We start from the raw sequence: 25,434 nt of genomic DNA, 5'->3' as shown, positions 1-25,434 counted from the left end.
AATAGTTCACCGGAATTTTTTCTGATTTTTCAGAACCCTAAAACTTTTTGAAAAAATGGATAGCCAAGGAAAATTGTCAAAAAAGTACTCATCTCATAAAGGTACCGGAGAATGCAACGCCATCTATGGTTCAATTAATTCACCTGTTAGTTGGCAGTTCTGCAGTTTTAGTGTATCTTCTCAGCGACAGATGGCGGCATGAAAATTTGGTACTATTTAGCGCAATTTGATTGGTCAATTGACATAATTGAGCGTTCCACTTCACTGAACCAATAATTGATAGGAATGATGTGTTATAATGGCACGACTTTTTTGATTTGCTTTCTTACTCTGGCAAGTGGCAACACTGATTGTTTTCATTATAAATCATTCCTGTCATCTGCTGTAAATATTTATTATTTACCGTCTCAGATTCAAGAAAATATCGAAAAACTGTATGTTTTTATCGTGTAAGTAATATACATGTATAACATTTGCTTTGTCTATTAATGAATTGTATATTTTTAGTTTATTGGAATGAAGAATACCGAGGATACAGATACTCCTGTTATGTGCGAGGTAGAACTAGCAAAACCGAAATTTATCGTTCACAAATTTGTGTCAGAAATAACAGAACATAAAATTGTATTCCAAGTAATTAAAATGATAGATTCATTATTCATCTATATCAATGACAAAGACCGTCTTCAGTTTAGCGATTTATCATTTGCTATGACAAATCGGTATGACAAATGCCCAACTGGTACTACGTTAATAGGCAACTTTTCCGAAGAAGTCTCAAAAAATATTGCTTGTAGAATCTCAAAAAAAGTTAACAAAGCAGTGTATTTGAGTTGTAACGTTGAGCAAGATAGATTGCTTATTCCTCTCATCGAGAAGAGACTGTATGAGGAAATTAAGTCGTATCCGGATAAATTTTAGGTTGTAATAATTGTGTAGAAATAAATATTTATTTTCATATTTTATTTTTTTACTCGAGTTATTGTAAAAATGTAAATCCTGTTTTGTACTTTTTGTAACAATTTTTTATTTATTTTTCTCAAACGAAATAGGTATTTAAGAAAAATTTAGTTTTTTGCACTGAAACGTAAAGTAATCAAACAAACATAATTATAGTCACGCATTTATTTTTCAAGTACTAATAAAAAAATTAGTATGATATAATGTATGTATATATAATAAATATTTGTATATATCTCTATATTAATACATTCCCATTTCGATCTATATGCACATTATTTTTCTTCTATTCCAAAATAAGGAAGAAAATATTAATTTCATTGTAAAATGAAATAAAATTCAACAAATAATCGGCAAATAGTGATGAAATATTTGCACCAATTATTATGTCTTAATTGTGACAAATTTATATCATTTCGTATATTCCAGCACATTAAAACCAAATATTTGTATAAATTTTTCAGTAACTAAAATGTTTGTATGTTTCCATAAATTTTCCGTTTAAAATACACATCACTATTTGCAAATAAATTCATGGTGTTACCTAAATGAACTGTTGACCGTTAATGCGTTAAAGAGAAATTTATTTCAGACTTGACATCATAATTACTTCCCAAAATTAGTAGTTTAATAATCAATTTCAACTATTATCTGCCTCAGTGCATACTCCCTGAACTAATACACAAACTTCAGAATAAAGAAAATATTAAATACTATACATGGTGGACCAAATTCAAATGAGTTTGGAAATAGGTTTTATATGAAGCACAAGCTTATAATTTTTTCCTTTACTCTGTATTTTACTCAAAAATAGTATATTATTAGGATTAAAAGTATTACTTTTATCGAAAATATGTTGCTTTATGTCCACCGGTATTGGTAGAACGTCGATTATTTCTGAGGTATATTAGTGGAAAGCGTCATCGAATGGTGGTTGGTATTCATAAAATCAGTGCCATCTCGCATGTGGCAAAATTTTTGAAGGACAACTGGAAAGAGTACACTGGGCATGCATTAAGACGAATGTCTGCTACCCTTTTAGTTGACGGCGGTGGTGGCCTCACTTGTCTTAAAAGACATGGAGAATGGAGATCGAGCACTGTGGCAGAAGGCTACATTCAAGACTCACTTTTGAATAAAGAAAATATTGTGAAAAGGATACTGAGAGTTGATATATTAATGAAAATGTGTTGTACTGCTTTGAAAATTACTCCAATAAGAATGACAGTAGTGGTAGTTTCAGTGGTTTAATTTTAATACTTGTTCAAACTGTGTATTTAATATCAATGTGGATAAACAAAAATTATTGTAAATATAGTATACTCTTTAATCCGACCTAATTAACACACGGGCTTAAAGAGATAAGTTCAAATTACCGATATTTTCGGATTACTAGATAGTAAATATGTACGTATGTAAATATGTTTACCTACGACCACTACTGTAAATACTTAAAAACACACTGTCTGCGATCAATGTAAGATTCCTATTACGTACGGTAAAAAAATTGCAGTTTTCCTAGCGACTGCCTAGCAACGGTCAATACAATACTGTTTCTATTGTTGTATTGACCGTTGCTAGGAAAATGTACAATTTTTTTACCAAGCTGTGCAATTTTTTTACTGTACGACGTAATAGGAATCTTGCATTGATCGCAGACGATGTGTTTTTGAGTATTTAAAGTTGTGGTCGTAGGTAAAGTATAGTACGTAATATGTGGTGTAATGCAATTACGCAGTCATAGAATTACGCACTCGCCGCGTCGTGCGTAACTTTTCCACTCGTGCGTAAAATGCTTTTTACAACACTTATTACGTAATATACTATTATGTACATACATACAATATGAATTAGATTTTATGTGTTACTAAGAAGGCAAAAAATAACAATAAAACCAAACATTATCGTAAAATATGGATATTGCATTTATTAAAAATAAAAAAAGGACTTTAAAAAAACAATTTATTTAGAATATCCACTTTTTGCAAAAGCGTTAACGTGTGATTCTTTCTTTTTTGTGGCATGTTTGCATGGCAATAATATTTCAACTAAAAAGATCTAATCGAGAAAGGTTCCGACTCGCACAGAAGGGTTTCCTCGAGACTGCCGGGGAATTACGTTTTCAACGGTTACTTTTTATTATGTAGACTGACTCTATAATCCGAAATATATACGTTAAATCGAATTTTGTTCAAATTAAAGTTTTGTTTGGACCATCGAAACGGGCATTCGTCGGACCGGATTAGTGGATATTCGGATTAGGGTGAGTTCAGATTAAAGAGTCTATACTGTATTATTGAATAAACTTTTATAAATTAAAACTTGATTAACACTTTTAATATAAAGATTAAAAGTGTCAGCCTTAGCTCCTATGATTAAAAGTGAATACTTTCATTGCTAATATACCTTTTTTTTCTCAGTAAGGAAAATGTCAACCTTAGAGACTAGACACTCAAAAAATGTCATAGTTTTGTGGAGGTTGGAGAAAAAGTATATTCAACAAATTTTTGCACTTTTATCGATTTAATACAAGGATTTCAAAATTATCATATTTCAAGAACAGGGAAGAACTTATACCACTTTCTTCCTTATATGTAGTTTTTAAAATAACCAAGATACCTGAGTTTTGCCCACCCTGTATAGGGTGCAATCAACAACTACAAAGTAGGTAGAGTCATGCTTTCATAGCACCTATAGATTAGTAGGTCATTTCATCGGTAGATACAAAGCAATGCTTTGTGCCAGTGCACGAATAGCAATGACATTTAAGATAATACATAAACTTTATAGGTTATGTCTTACAAAGTAACCTACCAGTAGGTACAAACTAATGCTCTATACAATTAGGCATTGAGTAGTGATGACATTTCGACAAACATTGTAGGTTATTTCTTATAGACCTACCTATACCAATAGGTATAGTTGTTACGATGTCAATTGGAACCTGTAAATCTTAAAGCACAGGACAGTATGCACTTCTGAAATTTCTTCCTATGCTTTGACCATGATGTATCTTGTAATTTATACTCGAATAGCAATTCGGCGAGTCCCATATTGGTAAACTAGTCCGCCTGATGTAGAATTGACGGTGACGCGCTGGTCATCAAAGCAAACTTGTATTGGTCCACTAGGCCGTAAATCATTTTTTTGTAATGTACACGGGTTCACTTAGCTTTGCCGCTTTGCCAGTGCCGTGCAGAGCATTGCTTGGCGGGGTATGTTGTTGGTATAATACGTATTATTATTTATTAGTTGAAATTTGTTCATATCGTAACCAGTAAAGGGTAAGTTATTAAAATAAATGTTATATGTAATTGTCTAATAATTTAGCGTGGCTCTCTGGAGACTTTGAAGCGGATGATAACGAAATAACTCGGAGAAAATCCCCAAATAATGGAACCGGTTTTTGTTGAAAGTATCAGAGTTTAAAAACAAAGATTGACAAGTAAAAAGTTAATGTATTATATTAAATATATATGAATGTTTGAAAATTGAAAATAGTGAACAATATGATAGAAAAGTTAGGAAACGAATTAACTACAATATCAAAAACGACAATTTATCGTGTAATTAAAGGATTGATGATGGTACAAAGAGGAAACGGAAAAATACAAAATTAAAGAAAATTGACGATTTTACCAGATGTACTGCGGCGCACAATTTATAATATGTATAAGGAAAATAAAGTTCCTACTTTAAACACGATTCAAGATAGATTAAGCGATTATCCTGATTATAATTAAATCTTTAGATAGTTTCCGACATGCTTTATTACTATGCGAGTTTAAACATAAAAAAATTTGACAATCGTATGGGGACTATATGGTAATATAGCTTGGAATATAGTATATCTAGACGAGACAGGTTTAAATTTTTCAAGAATTTATGAGTTAAATGTTTTTATGTGGTTCCAGTGGAGATCGTAACAACTATACAAAGTAATGCTTTGTGCCAGTAGGCATCGAAAGCAATGACATTTGTAGGTTATACTTTACAGAATAACCTACCAGTAGGTACAAAGTAATGGTTTATGCCAGTAGGCGTCGAAAGAAATGACAATTGTAGGTTATACCTTACAGAGCAACCTACCGGTAGATACAAAGTAAGGGTTTATGCCAGTAGGTGTTAGATAGCAATGACATTTGTAGGTTATATCTTACATAGTAACCTACCAGTAGGTACAAAGTAATGGTTTATACCAGTAGGCGTCGAAAGCAATGACATTTGTAGGTTATACCTTACAGAGTAACCTACCAGTAGGTATAAAGTAACAGTTTATACCAATAGGTGTTAGATAGCAGTGATATTTATAGAATATATCTTACATAGTAACCTACCAGTAGGTACAAAGTAACGGTATATGCCAGTAGGCATTAGGTATCAACTCACTGTTGCAATTTTTCATTCCTACAGTACCGTCAGTACCGTGAGCTCTTCAAGCTGAATCAATAAATTTTTCTTCAACTGCATATTTACGAATTTACCTTATTACACTTTGTGCACATATAAAAGAACCGTTCGGGTTCAAAACGAAAGGGACAGTGCATATAAACGTCTTGCCATTTGCAATGGCCGACTCGGAACAAAACAACTGCTATCCTGAAATCTAACGTACAGTGAAACAAGCAATAACTATAATTAACTCTCTCTTCTCATTTTATTTAATAACATACCAGTAATGTCAATAAAAAAATCGTTACAATAAAAATATATAATACAACTATGTACAAATTCAATGGCAGTTATGAGCTATTTATCTAAAAATGCAAATGAATGAAACCAGAAAGAACACATTTAACCTGTTCACATTGTAGAAACTCAAAAGAAAACAGAGCGACTCGACTCGAAAACGTTTGGATAAGGGACACGACATTAAAACAAAGTCGTCGACGTAACACTTTGGCGAGATACTAGATGGCGACTATCTCATAACGTCCCCGTCACTTTCAATAAAGATGACAGGGTTTTGTGAGAGTCGCCATCTAGTGTTTTCATTTCTAAGTTTGACTGATTGTGGAACTGTATTACATGTATACAGGGTGTCTGTTAAAGAATGGGCCACTAGATTCTATGACGAAAATTAATGGGGAAAACTCATATGCAATGTTGCTCATAAACGCTTAGTTTTCGAGATACAGGGTGTTGAAGTGGAAAAATAAAAATGAATTTTAGATACGTTAACGAAATTTGTTCTAATTTGATATGAGGAGTTTTAACGAAGACCTACATCATTTGCAGCGATTTCACGTCAATACAAAAAACCGGTGTTGTGCAAACTATATTTTCGACTCATTTCTAAAAAATAAATGTTACGCCACTGCATAAAGCGAAAATAAATAACATTTTTCAAATTTTTAATGATTTTTCAGCATAAAAGTACTTGTTCTACATCGCTGAGACAGTTTTTAAAAAAAATGTGTTTAAAATCGGAAAGGAAGTGCAGTGGCATAACATTTATTTTTTAGAAGAGGGTCTTGAAAATAAAGTTTGCACGCTACTGGTTTTTTATATTGACATGAAATCGCAGCAATGATGTAGGTCCTCATGTCAAATTAGAAAAAATTCCCATAATGTATCTCCGATATGCCTGAAAATGGTTTTTATTTTTTAATTTCAACATCCTGTATCTCGAAAACCAACCCCATTAATTTTCATCATAGAATGTAGTGGTAAAATTTGTCTCATTCTTTAATGAACACCCGGTATAAACAAGGAGGTAATGCTTAAATACTGTATTAAGTATTTGACGATTTAAAAAAAATGTTCCATTAAAATGCACTGATATTGCATTGTTAGACTTTGTTGGCAATAGATTCAGCTTACATTTCGAAATAAAAATGAACGGCTTCAGTATTGCTAGTAGGTACTAAAAAAAATTTATTCAGCCAAAAACCGGCCCTCATTTGTTTTCTGATAGAGCTGTTACATTATTAAAAAAGATTCAACGAAAATGATATGTTTCATATTAACTTCAACGGAGCGGGTAAAAAATATTTGATGGGAGTGACAACAATTCTGCGTCTATTTTAACCAGGGTTTTGAAGTGGCAGTTAAGTATTGGAAATGTCAAATTGGCACACTAAAAAAAACTATACTTCAGATATGACATTCACTTATTGTACTCGCTAAAGTTTGTCCCAAAGATGTAGCTTGCAAACAATCACTATCACTATACAGGGTGATTCGCAACTTATCCAAAAATATTTGAGAATACATGCTTCATGAAAAATGGAGTCATCGTAAAAAAAATTTTTGTAAAATCCTTATAGTTCTGAAAAAAAATTATTGAAGTTGTAGTATTTTCAACCTTTACATTGCTGGGCTACTATAGTTTCTAGCATGTGCGCATTGCGCTCTCTCTCCACATGGCCCCAGGCGATTACGAATAGTGAAATCCGATTTTATTATTATCGTTGTGATAGTGTTTACATTAGTTTTTCAAGTGTTAAAAATGGTTTACATGTACAGCAACTCGGAGTTGATGGATATTGTTTTAATTTATGGTCAAGCAACACAACATTTGTGTTAATTCGTAGAAACAAAAATGTATTTGTAAGTGTCCTCTGTACATTTAAATTTTTTTTGTTGAAGTTCTGAATCTCCCTGTATATTGATGGAAAAACTGATCAGATTTAATTAGGATCGCCACCTGTGAAGTCTATTTGGGTCGGTAACTTGGAAATAAAATTAAAATGAATAACATTGTGACATCTTTACGATACGATGGTTTTTTCGGACAACAGTACAGCGATACCGCTGACGAAGGCGAGATCACCCCCACCATCCTACTGCGGAGGCATGACCCCATTCCACACGATTAGACTCGCGTGGCGCACTATTGGCACGCGGCGATGTAAGAAATTGCATCGCACGTCATCAACGTGTAGAAACGTCGTAGTTTCTTTAGAGTTCCTATATTAGAAAATAATTAATGTATCTCTTCCGCTTAATAAAATAACTGCGTCAACAGCTGTTCCTTCTAAAAAAAAAACTACTAGCTATCATATAACTTTTTTAATTTATCACAACACATTGTCCTAATCCACGATNGTGATTTGCAACTTATCCAAAAAAATTTGAGAATACATGCGTCATGAAAAATGGAGTTATCGTAAAAAAAATTTTTGTAAAAACCTTAGTTCTGAAAAAAAAATTATTGAAGTTGTAGTATTTTCAACCTTTACATTGCTGGGCTACTATAGTTTCTAGCATGTGCGCATTGCGCTCTCTCTCCACATGGCCCCAGGCGATTTCGAATAGTGAAATCCGATTATATTATTATCATTGTGATAGTGTTTACATTAGTTTTTCAAGTGTTAAAAATGGTTTACATGTACAGCAACTCGGAGTTGATGGATATCGTTTTAATTTATGGTCAAGCAACACAACATTTGTGTTAATTGTATTTGTAAGTGTCCTCTGTACATTTAATTTTTTTTTGTTGAAGTTCTGAATCTCCCTGTATATTGATGGATAAACTGATTTAATTAGGATCGCCACCTGTGCAGTCTATTTGGGTCGGTCACTTGGAAATAAAATTAAAATGAATAACATTGTGACATCTTTACGATACGATGGTTTTTTCGGACAACAGTACAGCGATACCGCTGACGAAGGCGAGATCACCCCCACCATCCTACTGCGGAGGCATGACCCCATTCCACACGATTAGACTCGCGTGGCGCACTATTGGCACGCGGCAATGTAAGAAATTGCATCGCACGTCATCAACGTGTAGAAACGTCGTAGTTTCTTTAGAGTTCCTATATTAGAAAATAATTAATGTATCTCTTCCGCTTAATAAAATAACTGCGTCAACAGCTGTTCCTTCTAAAAAAAAAACTACTAGCTATCATATAACTTTTTTAATTTATCACAACACATTGTCCTAATCCACGATCTTAGCTACGATTCACAATAACGTCAAAATTTTGCCGGAAAAATAAATCGTTTAAGGGGTTAAACATACTAGACCTTCCAAATAAATATCCACATAAAACGGAAACCCCTTGCTTTCCATCTATTGAATAATCGAATAAGTATTGTAACTGTAACTGAATTAAAATGGTAACTTTTTTTTAACTTATAAAAAAAGTAAAAAAAAAATCATGATGTACTTATTATTACACTAACAAAACAACATTCTCGACAAACGACACTCGTTTGTGCTTAATGAAAAGTGTCGCTTAAGTTGCCAGCGCTGAAAACATTAATGTGTTAATACTGTGTATCTACCCTACAACACTCTACGTGTTGTACACAATTAACCTTAAAATTCAGTTTAGAACATGACGAAAGGGATCGGCATTAGTTTAAGAGGAAAAATAAGCAAACGAATCGATGCCGTTCGCTTACTTCGGTAAAATCAGCGTTTGGGATAAGAAAAATGGAAATTTTAAATTCCTGGGATAAGTGCTTTGGGAATATTGGAACAAATTTATTCCTATACGGAGTGTCCAGAAATAGTGAGCTACAAATTTTACAGTCGTAAAAATAACTCGACATTGACAAAGTTGCATAAATTTTTTTAATTAAAATATGGTTAGAATTTTTTTCGTCATGCGATTTTTTTCAAATTTAACACGTTTATTATTGGTGGCAAACAGCATTTATGAGAAAAAGAGCATCAAAATTCTGTAACAAAATATTTATCATAACTTTTTTCATTTGATTTTTCAAAAAACTAAGCACCTTAATATTGACGGTCATTAAAAAATGTTACAGAAAGATTCTTTAGATATAATTAAGTAGAATTTAACTGGTACCGAGAAAAAATCAATATTTGGAGACCAGCCTAAAAATTCAAAATTCTAATCTTTCAGTACATTTTTTGATGGAAAAGTGCAACGATACATCTGTTCTCACTTTCAATCTGCAAAATGCAACATACTTGCACACAAAAACAGGCATTTTTCTCAATGTTAAAAAGCCTTCGATAGCCTTTTGTACAAGTTACAAGTTTTAAACACTCCGGACAATACATCTGATCAGGAGAGATTTCTTGAAAACCGAAAAGAATGAAAAGTAAATAATGGCCATTCCGAAAGATTTACATTGGTGCGAGGAACAAAAAAAAAGTCTGCAGCCCATATCTTCCACAATTTTCACGTATGTCAGCAATGTATATTGAATTCCTTATAATGCATTTTGGACTGCGAAATGAACTTTTCCACAAGTTGAAAGTTTTAGAGACAGAAAATTTCTTGAAAACAGAAAAATATGGATAAAAGTAAATAATAGCTTGAAAGATTTACAGTGGAACATAAATAAAATGTACTATTTATAACATGCAAATGAGCAATATAGCTCCCAACAAAAATTTTCGCTAATTTAGAATCGTCCATATTTCGTACTGAATACCGATTAAACAAATTAAGGCTACAACTGAATCCCATTAAATCTCAATTTACAATTTTTAATCGTGCACTGAAGTCCCCATCTCCAACGATTTCCTTGGCCCGTCACACACTTACATCGACAATGGATGTCGAATACTTTGAAATGCACTTGGACAACGAAATGACCTTCGCGCAAGTTGAAAGATTTATAGACACAGAAAATTTCTTGAAAGCAGAAAAATATGGATAAAAGTAAATAATAGCTTCGAAAGATTTACACTAGAAGGAAAATAAAATATACTATTTATAACATGCAAATGACGCAGCAATCTAGCCCCCAACAAAAATTTTCGCTGATTTACGATCGTTCATATCTCATACTGAATACCAGTCAAACAAATGAAGGCTAGAACTGAATTCCATTAAATCTCAACTTACAATTTTTAATCGTGCACTGAAGTCCGTGTTTCCAACGATTTTTACGTCCATAATGGATGTCGAATACTTCGGAATGTATTTTGGACCATGAAATGAACTTTTGCACAAGTTGAAGGTTTTAGAGACAGAAAATTTCTTGAAAACGGCAAAATACAGATAACAGTAAATAAATGACGCAGCAATCTCATATCTCGTACTGAATACCAGTTAAACAAATGAAGGCTACAACTGAATCCCATTAAATCTCAATTTACCATTTTTAATATGTCGAATACTTACGAATGCATTTTGGACTACAAAATGAACCGGCAAGTACATACTTGAATTGATTAAGGAACGGATCAGTCAAGAGTCAAAAACTGCAAAAAAACGACTTAAAAAAACAAATAACAATCCAGATTTGAGGCAGCTGTTTGAGGGTAAAAATAAAATCCAATCTAGTGCTATGGAAGGCTCGAGAAACGAGAATAAATAAGCATAAACGCAAAGGGACCGGCAAATTTGAGTCCTGCATGATAAAATTGTTGTAAAATTAAGAAATGTGAGATTTTTAATGTTTTTTGATAAGTTGCAACTAAAATTTTGAAAAATCCAAGAAAATTTGAACGGGAAACATAATCATAAAGCATTTAGTGCAATTTTTTTAAACACGTTAATATCTTGTTACTGATTTGAAACAGAATGTTTTTGTAAAATTTACTAAAGATTTGGCTATTCTGCAAAATTAAAACAAAAATGTAAAATAACAGTTACAATCAATTTTCTAGCCAATAAGTGTCATCTAAAACCTGCAAGGCTTCAGAATTCTGGTGTAGTATTTTTCTTAGGTGCAGTTTCTTACCAATGACATGTATAACAAATTGGAAAAAAATCGCTTCACTGAAAAAAAAGTAATGACATCGTAATGGAAAAACTTACTTTGAGTAAAACGACTCCCTAAATTCCTCGGTTGCACCTCCCGGACACCCTGCATAGCTATCGAAGGAAACGACGTACAACGAGATACTTTACGTCAAAAAAATACATATATTTAAGGTTAGTTGCGACACATACACGGTACATTTGGCGAGACGGATACAACAACACCCAGTAGTTCCTAGACCTCGAGCTAACAAGGAAATGTATTATCTCTGCATGAAACAGCCGAACAGGCGACGGCAAATGTGATGAAGGATGTACTTGGACGAAGATGTTCCTCGATTTTCTGTATTGACTTCTAGTATGTTGACGTCTGGTTACTTCCTCGGCGAGAACCGGGGATTGGTGGGCGCGTGCGTGAAGCTGCGCAACTCGTAGCTCATGTCTATCCCGTGAGCCGTCGCGGTGTCCATGTCGCACTTGCGGAAAATTATCATCCTTATGTCGCTGTGCAGGTATATCTTACCCGATTTTGAACTCATAAATCTGAAAAATATAATGTACTGTAACAAAAGCAACAAAGAAATGAAAAAAAAAAAAATTACTTTGGCAACAATGCACCCAAAAACGTCGAATTACCTTAAATGAATTAAATATCTCAGCCACTTTGGGCCCCATTCCAGGTTGGTGTCCTTGCAATTCGTAGGCATGTATAGGGTGCGTTGGCGGATGAACGTTTGCGAATTTGGCGGCATATCAGAGAGATCATACATGATGACGAACATCTTCACGACAGTTCGCAGGGGATTGAATAACGTCACCTGCACCGTTCCCGACTTTGGAACATTATAACCCTTCTTTCCGAGGTTTATATGTCCCTAAAACGAAAGCGTTATAAGACTGTTCGAAAACAAGGCGATGCGCTTAACCATTACCACCTGTTATAAAGCCTCAACGCTCCGCCTATGACGTAATTAATCTTTACTTTACTTTAAAAAGTATTAAACAAATTCAAAATTCAAAATATTTTCAAAGACGGCACTCGAAACAGTAATCCTAAATAAAACGCAGAAATAGTAATGTCTTACCTGTCGTAGCTAATTTTGCTTATAGTCCCGGCGGTATCTGTTTCGGGTTGGGTATACGCATATGATCGGAGATTTTTGCTTTAACGGCTTCTAAATAACATCCGAAATTATAATTTTTCTATGCAAATAGAAAAAAACATGGGCTTAATTGTTATTGCAAAAAAGTATAGAAAAATGGCAAAAAAAACTTTTTTTTTTCTAGGATTTCTCGTCGACAACTTCGCAACTATTCGTTTTAGACAAAAATGGAAGAGGAAAGAAAGTTTTGTAATTAACTTTTGAACAAGATAGTCAGTTGTAATTCGAAAAAATTATTATTGTTATTGAAAAAATTGGAAAAATCATTTAAAAAATTGCAAAAAATGCTAGGTTAGTTCAAATTTTTTCAGACACTTGAATAATACCTAGGATCTTCGTACTTTTCCCAATTAAACTTCTTAGTGCATAGAATCATCACACCAAATTTCATCCAATTCGGTTCTATAGTTTTTACATAACAATTGTTAAAAATTTTTTTTAATTAAAAAATTTTCAAAATCAAATTTCTAAAAATCTAAAGCCTTTGAATACTTGAAAATTTCACCACAAAAAGAAGAGCTCTCAAGCTTTAAAATGCTTTTTGAAAAATTCAAATCGGATGTAATAATTTAATATTTAAAAAAAAAATTTTTTTTATTTTAAAATATGTTTTGAAAGTACTCGGAAAGACGAGTATTTAAAAAAACCCTGATGATCCGCCCATTATTTTCAGAGTTATAGCTCGTTAAAGTTAACCCTTATTTACAGCAAAACTATAAGGATATAAGGGCTATTTTTTGAACTAATGGGTTTGTCATACAAGATATAAATTTTCAAAATTTGCAATCACCGGCGTCCCATTTAAAATGTCACTCAAAGATATTGAAGACCGCGTGAAATCAATGAAATATCAGTGGTGGAGGGAGCAAATGCACAGCTACTCCGATCTGAATTCACAAGTTCAAAAATCTTATCCTTTTTTATATAAATAAAAAATAAATTTTAGATAAATATTTTAAAAGTAAACGAAAAAATTAAAATTATAATTTTGCACAATTTATTTTTTTTGAAAGATTTTTAGAAATTTATCGTACAACTAGAAATTAATACCAATTTTCATTTGTTTATTTAAATAATTATTGTTTAAACAATTTTATAATATTTAAACAAACTTACTAGTATTACCTGGTGCAACATGCAAAAATTTTGGTCGTGAATATTAACATAGTAAATAAATAAACATAATAAATTAATCATTTTTTAAAGTAACTGTTTATCGGCATGTCAAAAGTCCAATAATTAATAATAAAAGGTAGTTGAAAATATGATAATTGAATTTTTTAAGTTGCGAGACATCGATTTAAAAAAAAATCATCGAAATTGGTCCATTAGAAGCTGAGATAAGTGAAATTTTTCCGAGCGTCGCAGTTTTGAACTCGAGAATTCAGATCGGAGTAGCTGTGTGTTTGCTCCCCCCACCACTGATACCTCATTGATTTCACGCGGTCTTGAATATCTTTGAGTGACATTTTAAATGGGACGCCCGTGATTGCAAATTTTGAAAATTTATATCTGGAAAGTACTCGGAATGACAAACCTATTAGTTCAAAAAACAGCCCTTATACCCTTATAGTTTTGCTGTAAATAAGGGTTAACTTTAACGGGCTATAACTCCGAAAATAATGGGCGGATCATCAGGTTTTTTTTTAAATACTCGTCTTTCCGAGTACTTTCAAACCATATTTTAAAATAAAAAAAAATTTAAAAAAACATTAAATTATTGCAATTGTTTATAAGCGTGAAAATTGCGAAAATGTTTAAACAATCACCACGGCTCACCTAATCGTCCGATTTGAATTTTTCAAAAAGCATTTTAAAGCTTGAGAGCTCTTCTTTTTGTGGTGAAATTTTCAAGTATTCAAAGGCTTTAGATTTTTAGAAATTTGATTTTGAAAATTCTTTAATTTAAAAAAAATAAAAAAAATTAAACAATTATTATGTAAAAACTATCGAACCGAATTGGCTGAAATTTGGTGTGATGATTCTACGCACTAAGAAGTTTAATTGGAAAAAGTATGAAGATCCTAGGTATTATTCAAGTGTCTGAAAAAAATTTACAAATAAACTAGCATTTTTTGCAATTTTTTAAATGATTTTTCCGATTTTGCAATAACGATAATTATTTTTCCGAATTGCAACTAGCTCTATCTTGATCAAAATTTAATTACAAAACTTTTTTCCTCTTCCATTTTTGTCTAAAATGAATAGTTGCTAAGTTGTCGACGAGAAATCCAAGAAAAAAAATGATTTTTTTTGCTATTTTTTTATACTTTTTTGCAATAACAATTAAACCCACGTTTTTTTTTACTTGCATAGAAAAATTATAATTTCTGATGTTACTTAGAAGGCGTTAAAGCAAAAATCTCCCATCATATGCGTTTTACCCAAGTATACCCGTTTTAAAACAGATACCGCCTGGACTATTACTGGCCTTTGTCAAGTATGTCAGAACAACAAAATACAAAATATTCCTTTTAAAACCTTAGAAAACAACTCAACAAATTTTTTTAATTGATATGAACATTTAAAATTACGTGCCACTGCTCACTATTTTTTAATAAATATTTTAAAACACAGCAGGTGGAAGACAGACTATTTTCAAACAGATATCGAAATGCACCTGCCTAACTAGGCCATTAACTCAAAACGAGCTGCTCGCCTAACCTCAAATGTTAATATTGTAATAAACACGTATCACACACACTGATTGTAAATAAAATTATTTAAGATTCTGTTTGATAGTATAATCAATATAATAATCCAGCAACGTTTCACGTTTTTGCTTTTTTACATTTTCAACAGCTTTAAACAAGTTTCGTGCTCGAATTCCCTCAAAAACATTTATCGTACAATGCTCTTCATTTGTTTTTGGTCGTACACACACACGATTCTATTTTTAACAGAATAACTAAAATGTGGAAATAGTAACATGTCGCTCCTACTTGTACGCTTATGACAGGCACTGACACGCTTCAACTGGAAACTAAGATAGGGAGATTTGCAGCCTCAGTTGTCTCTGTTTTTATACACGATAAGCAAAGGTAAAAACCATAGGAACACTATGCGAAATGAATGGCACATTACAGTAATAAATAAAATCATCTTTTAAGATTAAAACCTAGTAAAAATTACGGTTTGATTTATTTATGATATTAATAGGCGATGACGCTTCAGTTGAGGCTTTATATTATAGGCGGCGATGGTCAACTTACAAGATATGGAGACGAGACTTTATCGTTGTCGCCCAACGTATAAAAGAATACTGTAACTGGAACAGCGAGGTGTTTAGGTACGAAGGATCCGCTCGCACCCAACTCCGCTGTGAAACCGTGGACGGTAGAGACGGGTTCTAGACGGCCGTTTAAAACTGACTCCTCGAAGCTTCCTGTTGAAACAAACGCACAGCCTTTATAAACAAAATGATTACGCAAGTGAGCATTTTAAGTATTTAATTTTTTTTATTATTTAAGCTGTAAATGTTAATTTTACATTACACTGATGCCATAATCAGAATTCATAACCTAAAATTAAATTTATCCTAGTCAAAGGCCTGTGGGATTCATAGTTGTCATATGTAACTACAGCTATACTTGTATAGTTTTCCGTTGTGACATATAGCTGTGAAAAATTGATGACATAAAAATGAGAATAAAATGCAATATAACAGAATTAATATACATGTATTATTAAAAAAATTTTTAAACATGTCGTTTTAAAGTTTTGTCCCCTTGAAATGATAACTAAGGAGTGATAAGGTGATAAATATACAGGATGTTGAAATATTTGTCAGACAAAATTCTATAAACCATTGTTTGATAAAAACTAATAAAAAAAACACTATTTTTTAAGATACAGGAGAACAGTTTTATTATTTTTCTATTTTAGTTATTCTCATTCGCTTTATATTTTAGATACTCTATTAAAACTTGAAATTTTTGGGAATTTCGAAATATATGAATTGAATAGAAGAATTTCAAAAAAAACAACTTTTTTTTTATGATTACAACACTGATTCTTTTCTTATACTTTAAATTCTTTAATTTTATTCTTTTAGTGCCTAACTAGTTATTCATCACAATGTAATTATAAAGGTTCAGGTCTGGTGACCTAACGGGCTAGAAGGAAAAATCATTAGTACCAATCAGACTACCAAAAACGTGGTAAAAAAATTATAAAACTTTAGCAACCTATATCCCAAAGAATCATTGAATGACCTTGTCAGTAAAATATTGCAACACTCTGCATACAGAGTGTACCTTGAAGTGAGCAGGTCAGGTTTTTAGAGATAATAGCACATGTTCCCAAGTGCACCCATCAACTATTTTTTTTTAAACCAAATAATGAATTTTTTAAATCATTTAAAAGTATTTTTAACTATTTTTTTAAAGCACTGTGTTTAGTTTGTAAATCTCAGCATAGATGACATCCGTGATAGACCTAATTTGAACTATACAGGGTGACATAATAATAAAAGTATGGGAACCCCAAAAAATCTCGCGAGATATGCATTTTCCGGAAAAACCCAATAGGGAAACTCAGGATTTTTCCTTGGCTATTCAATGGTGACCATGCCATGACCACTGACCACGTGGTCATTATGGGATCAAAATGATTTTTTAAAATTTTTGACCCCGAAAATGGAGAGAAAATTTTCAGATATGACGATCAAGATAGCAGATGAAATTTTTTAAAGTTAAAACCGATTGTCACCAAATCGTGTATACGGAGGTTTTCGAGGTCGCTGATTACGAATCCGAGATCAGATTTAAAAAATCAAGATGGCGGATCAAATATGGCAGACAAATTTTTCGAAAATCAACCGATTTGCACCAAATGTGTTCGGGGGTTTTTGGGGTCGCTGATCACGAATCCGAGGTCAAATTTGCAAAATTCAAGATGGCGGACGAATTTTTTTGAATATCAGTCGATTTGCATCAAAGATGGTATACGGCCGTTTTTGAGGTTGCTGATCACAAATGTGGGGTCAGTGACCCCCAAAACCCCCGTATATCAAATTTGGTTCCCATTGATTTATTTAAAAAACACCATCTTGGATCCGCCATCTTGAATTTTGAAAATCTAACCTCGGATTCGTGATCAGCGACCTCTAAAACCTCCGTATACAAAATTTACTGTCAATCGGTTCTTTCAAAAATTTCGTCCGCCATCTTGATTTCGGCGCCATTTTGAAATTTTTGAAATGGTCAAGGTCATATCTGAGCGTAAAATTTTTTGCTCTTTCCATTCAAAAAGGGGGCTTCCCATTTAAAAAAATCGTCTTGATCCTATAATAACCACGTGGTCAGTGGTCATGGCATGATCATCATTGAATAGCCAGGGAAAAATCCTAACTTTCCCTATATTTGGTTTTTCCAGAAAATGCATATCCCGCGAGATTTTTTGGGGTTCCCATAACTTTTATGCCACCCTTTATATCAATCCACCTGATGGGATATGACAATCGAGCGCTAGGCAAGCAAAAAACAAATGGCCAACATAAATTTTACAAAGCGAAAATGAACGTCATCACTTTATTACATTTATTTTAGTTTTCAGTTTACCGGTTTATAAAGTAACATTGCAATTTTTTTATATGAAATATTAGTTTTTAATGGCATCAAAACAGAATTTTTATAGTACAGTGTTGTGTTTTATTAAGTTTAAGTTTAGAGTAAAATTTTAAGTGTTTTTTTATAAAGTAATTTATTTCAGTGTTTAGTGACAGTAGTGTGTTTATGTGTCTTCATTGTCAAATTTGATATGGAAAAACATGTGCATATACGAATTAAGAAAAATGAGATTTGGCAAGAATCAGTTTATATCAGCTTGACCAGAGGCGGGATATGAAAATTACTTGCAACAAAAGGTTTAAAAAAATATAAAAGAACTTACGTATTTCTACATGACAAACATGGCCTCCCTATAAATATGACCCCCACTCAAAGTTACACCCTGTCCAACATAGTGAAGAAAAAAATGAGCTAATGCGTTTGTTAAGAAAAAAAAATTGTAGTTAATTTTAATGAAATTATTTTATACAATTAAAAGACGTAAAAGTTATAAACCCATAACCAAATTTAATATTTTTTCCACGTTATGTCAAAAAACTATTTTCATTATGTTTTTTTATTTTTCCATTATATGAAAAGGTTATTATCAAATTGAGAGATACATTAGTCTCTTTCGTACATTTTAATAGCTTTTACTTTTTATTAAAAAATATTATTGGTGCATTTTGTTAAAAAAATTTCATTACGAAAACGGCAATTAACGATTTTAAACATAAAAACGCTCCACGTATGTCGCACGGCAACGTGTCTATAAGAAATAATAAAAAAAAGCAATTTTACTTTTCAAACAATAACATTAATAATAGAAGGGGAGGAAGAAGGGTTAAACCTATATTTGAATCGATTAGACGTTAATTAACTTGTACTTGTTCATTCAAGCAAACCGTCTCTGCAAAAATGGGGCACTCGGAAGTGCCCCACGGGAGAAAAAAATTTTATGAACACTTAATACCACAAACCTTGTGTCCTAAATCTAAGTACCATTTTTGATTAAAGAGTAAAATGCAAGTACGTACATCGGCGTCATCCAGACAACACGTAAGCTAGCAAAGTAGGTTCCCGATCAATCCCTAAGACCCGCATATGATTTACCAACCTAATAAGTTTGCTGCGTGTCCTTTTCTACGGTATTTGATGGGGGACACGTCGCTCTGGGGAAGGGCGTAGGTCTCTGGACTGCAAGGAGACACTATGCTTCCCTCGCTTTCGCTCTCGTCGTCTGTCGAAAAGCTGCTCGAGAACAAAGCACTGCAACGGGGAAAATTGTTGGAAAATTATAACGACACACAAAGTAAAAGAAGTGGTATGTCCCATAGACTTGACCCAATGGACTTTATGTATTTTGATGTATTGAATTCGAAACACCTCCAAAATTTTGAGTAACTCGTAAAAAATAGTGAAAAGTGCCGAAAATCACATTACTGAGCACAAAAAAAATTTTTAAAAATTGTTCTGAAATTAATCAAGTGGGTATTTTGATGTGCTGAATCCAAATCTGAAGTCTTTTAAGCGGTATCCCCCAAATTTTGCAGAAATTGCAAAATAGCAAAAAGTCACGAAAGATAGGGAAAAATCGCCTAAAATCACGTTAGTGATTTGAAAAGAATACAAAAAAGAATTTCTGACCTTGATCAAGTGTGTTTTTTATGTATTTTGATACACTGAATTCAAGTTTGAAGTCTATTAGCTGTATCCCCCTATAGTCCAGTGACTGAAGGCGAAAATAAGGTAAAAGCTCCCATTTTTCGGATAGCATGGATTTTCCCGAAAATTTGCATACAAGCTCATCTGACCCCCCACTTCAAAAGTTATATTGTCTAGATGTGTGGTTTTTTTCTATTTGAGGGTGAAAACTACCCTTATACGAAAAAATGCAAGAATCGCAGATTTTAAAGTATTTTAAAGATTCAATTCATGTTCAAATATGTTGGATAAAGTTACTTTCATGTTTTTTAATATAATTTATGAATTTTAATTACTTTTCAACCCTTAAAAATCCTTAAAAACTACCCTTCCGTGGCCAAAAAATAGAAAAAAGTTTTTAACAGTATAAAATATTCTTTTGGTGCATTCACAATGTATTGCATTTCTTTTGTTATTCATTAGAAAGCTTACGACTCATTACAAAGTTGCAACCCTTAAAACCATCCCATATAATAAAATAAACAAAAAAATATTGAAAGCTTGAGATGTTTTAATGGTATGCATATGTTGAATTATAAACATTTTATTAGTTTTCAAATGATCTATGATATATTGCAACTTTTCAGCCACCCAAAAAACCCTTATGGAAGACCTACCCCTCATAAAAAACCCTACCCCTTATAAAAAAATTTCCTAAAACTTATATGTGAGTATGATGATGTAATTAATTTTTTTTTTAATTTATTCTTAATATTTTTTTATTAAATTGATGGTAATTTACCCGCTCTGAAAATTTTACCGAAGAAATGCAATTCAGTTTTTTACCATAACTTTTGTAATTTTAGTTATAAATTTACTCAAAAAACCATTTTGTAGGGAATTTAAAGCAGTTTAAGTTTAAGCGTTTGTGACTTGCAGTTTTTTTGAGCCCTTCGTTTTTTAGATTTGTAAGCTAAAAGGGCTCAGGAAAGGCAGTCTTGGAGCTTAGTTTTGGGCTTCTAACGGTCATAACTTACTTAAATTTTGTCCTACAAATATTTAACAGAAAGCAAAATTGTTCAGTAAGAAAGAACCTACAATTTCTGATTCTATCATTTTTTTTATAACTTTGTTACTTTTTGAAATATTTTGAAAAAAAGGCGATTCTTTAAAAAAATTTTATTCAAAAGTAAATAAAATATTTTTTTAAATTTAGGCTTCTAAAATCGTTCAAATTCCCAGGATCCACCGTTAATACATAAATAAAGTAAATTGCAGAAGGAATTTAATTTAATTTTTTTTTCGTCAAGTCTAATTTTTAATACCGATTTTTTCTTCTCAAAAATCAAGACAATCATTTTATTTTGATTGTAACTTCATTAGTTTTCATGCTAACGACTTCTACCACCACTCAATTTAAAGGCCTTTTCAAGAACTTTAATAAGTGTTATATAAGTATTCTTCGAAAAACCTTTAAATTTTTCGCTACAGGACGTTAAGCGTTTCCTTTATAGCTATCTTTGAAATTAACTTCAAGTTCTGGGAGTCATAACTTGGGTTCTATACCATCTACAAAAATTAGAAAAAAGCAATCTCTTTCCTATTAATTACCTTCATTTTTGCTTATGATCATTTTTTTGATAAAACTTGTAGTTTTTGAGATAATCGCGAAAAATTACTCAAAAACATGCATTTTTTGGGCTAAAAACATGTTTAGGCGCAAATAACTCAAAGTATTGACTGTACAAAAAATTCTTATAGAACCTTTTTTGTTTAGTATTTGTCCCTCTATCGAATCGTGAGGTTATTTTTAATAAAAAAAAATTCCCACTCTCCAGAAGAGTAAAAGCACACATCGGCACTATATAACGTTTGTTTCCTGGGCTATTCCCTAGCCACAGTTCAAAGTTCACGTCAATCCATTCCATCCGAAAAAATTGGTAGCCAAAATGCTTCAGTGACGGGACTACCACAAATTTGCAAAAAAAATTGTTGAAAATTGAAAAAATTATAAAGCGGTTTCTAGATTGGATCAAGTGTGGTTCTCATAAATTTTATCGAGTTGATTTTGAATCTAGTCAGTTGAGCCTGATCAAAAAATCGCAAAAAAATGGAAATCGTGAATTCCAAAAAATAAATGTCATGGATGAATTACTTCCAAATAAATTCGACTGACTTTAGATTCACTTTGACTCGACAAAATGTATGACAACATTTGATCCAATCTAGAAAACCTCTGAATTTTCTCACTCCCATAAATAAGATGTATTGACATTTTCAGATATCTTTTTTTCCAAATCTGTGGGGGAATATAGTTGATAGACTTCAAACTTAAATTCAGCGTATCAAAATACATAAGAAACACACTAGACCATGGTCAAAAATGTTTTTTTATTTTTTTTGGCTCACTAACGTGATTTTTGGCGATTTTTCACTATTGTTGATTTTTTGCTATTATTTTGCGATTTTCACAAAATTGGGGGGCATGCATGCATATAAAAGACTTCAGATTTGGATTCAGAACATCAAAATACATAAGAATTCCACTTGATCGAGTATAGATACATTTTTTCGAATTTTTTTAAGCTAACGTGATTTTCGGCGCTTTTTCACTATTTTTTGTCATGTCTCAAAATTTTTGGGGTGTTTGAGCTAAACGGACTTCAGATTCAGATTCAGCACTTCAAAATATATAAAGCCTATCGGATCAAATCAAAGGTATAGACCACTTTCTTTATTTTGAGTGCCGGAATTATCGATGTCGACGGCAAGCGTTGTAAGCGGAGTTGCTACAGGAATAGATTAGCGACTTCATTTAGAGAGAAATAATGATAAAATTTTGATAAAAGCAATAACATCATACATGGTGCATTAATGAAGTAAACGATATAATAAAATTGAGGTAAGTAACCCAAAAGTGAATTTTGTTCGAAGTAAGTAAAAAAGAACTACCAATTTCGCTTTTATGTAGGTATATATTTAAAACTTTAACAAACCGCATATAAAATGAGGTCAATTTTTTTGGATTTTTATGAAAAGATAGAGGTTAAAAAATCCTTTGAAAACAAAAGAACCAACTGTCACTTTAAATAAAATTTTGACAGTTCAGTTAAATTTTCATTGACGTTAGTGTTTGAAAAATTAAAAATGCTATTATTGTTTGTGGAAAAGCTTCAAATTTATTAATTAATTAATTTGAGGTACATATATCTGGCTTTGCTTCTTGTGAAAATGGCATTTTTAAGTTTCTAAACACTACTCGTAATGTTGTAAATGAAAATTTAGCTGAACTGTCAAAATTTCGCTGGAAGTGATATTCGAATGTTTTTCCAAAGCACTCTTTGTAAAAGTTATTCATTTGCTATTTCAGTAAAAACAAAGTACACCATATCATTGAAATAAAAAAATGTGCTCAATTCTAAATTGCAAAAATTCCATGAGGTGCTCATAAGAAAAACAAAAGTTGCATTATTTCTATATTTTTTCCCTGACATTTCTCAATTTTTACGATTTCTACACCTGTAGCAACCCTGAAAAGTGAAAAAGTTAAATAAAATTTACCTTTTTATGGCTGATACGGAGTTAAGCGACGAATCAAAATCGAAACAGGATTTCCCTCTTCTAACCGGAGCGGGACTGCTGGTAAGCGGCAAACCCGTCCTAGAATGGAACACCATCGAAGCCGCATTGTCCAGATTCTTTCTGAACTTGGCTTGTTCCGAGGGACTCGGTACCCCCACCGTACCCTCCTTCGACCTTATCCCCGACGAGCTTCTATCGCAAGTTTCGGATGACGCCGAGCGGTCGACGTCGTCGAACGTAAGCTTCTGTCTGACTTTGGCCCTCCTGTCGGGCTTCAGTTTCGTGATATCGACGTTAGAAAGATCTCTGATCTGCTTCCGGGTTATTGGAATAGGACTATCACAATGATTATCTACATATATATTAAAATTATTCCTCTTCTTAATACTAAAAATATCACTTTCGCTCTTATCACAATTAGCATTATCACTTTCACTCTTTTTTGCACATGTGTCGTATCCTGTCGTCCCGTTTGTACTATTTCGCCCGCAACGCTCTATCGCGTCCAACAGCAGCTGGCCCTTGTCCAGCTTCTTACTGAGATCATTCTTGTTATGGCGGTTGCCAAAACCCTCGTGCCACCCGTCCAGCTTCGCGCTCTTCTGCTTCTGCTCAAGGTTGGGGCTGATGTTGCGTTTCTCGTTTTTCTGGTCGTTCTTCGAGAGATTGAATATGTTGTACTTCTCGACGTTAACCTTCAGCTTGGGGTGTTTCGAGGTGGACGCCTCGCACGCGTTGTTTTTGGCGCATTTCGCGTTGTTCTGGCACAAGCGTTTTATGTTGGCCAGTTTGTTCTCTATCTTGACGTCGTACTCCTCGAAATCCTCGCAGCGGTGCTTGCCCTTCAGCGTGCAAGACGTGTGCATCCTGTCGTCGACTAAGCCATTCTTCAGATCCATGGGATTGTCTTTGGACGAACAATTTGAACAAATTATGTTAGGAATGTTGGCGGTTCGAGGTAAACTGAAGAAGGAAACATTTAACGTGAGACCGTTGCCGATGTCGGTTGAGGGGAATTCGTGTTTAGTTGCCGATAATTGAAACTTTGTAAAGGTTTTACCTGGTACGGTTACGAGGTAACGGAAGTTGTCTTCGGTGATGTTGATGGACGAGTTCTCGTCTTGCGTCGAGAGCCAGGCGGTTATTTGGGAGAAATATAACTGGGAGCGAATCGCGCTCACTAACTGATTCAGGTTGAAAAATAACGGTTCGAGACTTCTGCAATAGGGAAACGTTCAGTGCACCCAGCAAAAAACATTTTAACAAATAATTACCTTTTAATACTTATGTTGAAATGCCACTGTTCCAAGACAAAAGTATTGTCCGATGTATGGGCCACGACACCGTTAAGCTTGGTGCAGGCACATGTCAAGAGAACCTCAATGCACAATGGTAAACTCTTCTGATACAGGTTTAAGACAGTTTTACGGTCATTCTCGAATTTCAAACACTGAAAAGCAAAGATGAAAAAATATTAGTACAAGACGAGGTAAATATTTACTTCAATGTATCCGGTTTTGCTCAAAATGTATTTCCAGAAGTTTTAACTAACTTTCCTTTCATACAACCGTGCAAAAATATTATTACTATTTCACAAAGTAAATAACAGACTATGAATATAATGTTAAACAATTACTGCCTCATTATGAACAAATCAGGTAATATATCATACTCCCTTTGACTTATATGTTTACTTACAGGTCACATTAAGGAAGGTAAATATTTTTCTTAAATATTTACCAAAGAACAAATATTTTTGATAGAGCTGTTGACACAACAGCATTTTTATTGGTAAACATAATTTAATTCTTATACATACGTGGTGATTCATGATATTATGAAGAAATTCAGGTCAAAATTCCTGGCCAAATGAATTAGAGAAAAAGCTCCTATAAACAT

General features: G+C 32.9%; 1 protein-coding gene and 1 long non-coding RNA gene across 2 annotated transcripts in view; one reads left to right on the top strand and one right to left on the bottom strand.

Annotated features, from left to right (window-relative positions):
* Nucleotides 1–334: 334 nt before the first annotated feature.
* LOC111691882 lies at nucleotides 335–960 on the top strand. Its single transcript, XR_002763078.1, has 2 exons — nucleotides 335–449; nucleotides 508–960. It is a non-coding gene; the product is annotated as an uncharacterized LOC111691882 (long non-coding RNA).
* Nucleotides 961–8,810: 7,850 nt separating this feature from the next.
* Nucleotides 8,811–25,434, bottom strand: part of LOC108904715 (protein FAM214A) — a 46,294-nt gene continuing 29,670 nt past the window's right edge. The window contains exons 3-8 of the mRNA XM_018707366.2: nucleotides 24,810–24,985; nucleotides 23,515–24,753; nucleotides 19,427–19,578; nucleotides 15,973–16,145; nucleotides 12,234–12,472; nucleotides 8,811–12,140 (exon numbers count right to left, since the gene is read on the bottom strand). Coding sequence (XP_018562882.1) covers nucleotides 11,972–12,140; nucleotides 12,234–12,472; nucleotides 15,973–16,145; nucleotides 19,427–19,578; nucleotides 23,515–24,753; nucleotides 24,810–24,985 — 2,148 coding nt within the window. The 3' untranslated portion in view covers nucleotides 8,811–11,971. The remainder of the gene's footprint in view (nucleotides 12,141–12,233; nucleotides 12,473–15,972; nucleotides 16,146–19,426; nucleotides 19,579–23,514; nucleotides 24,754–24,809; nucleotides 24,986–25,434) is intronic.

The sequence above is a fragment of the Anoplophora glabripennis genome, unplaced genomic scaffold, assembly GCF_000390285.2.
Source record: "Anoplophora glabripennis isolate ALB-LARVAE unplaced genomic scaffold, Agla_2.0 scaffold206, whole genome shotgun sequence".
Classification (NCBI taxonomy): Eukaryota; Metazoa; Arthropoda; class Insecta; order Coleoptera; family Cerambycidae; genus Anoplophora; species Anoplophora glabripennis.
The sequence above is the reverse complement of the archived record's forward strand: the minus strand, read 5'-3'. Positions and strand labels throughout refer to the sequence as shown.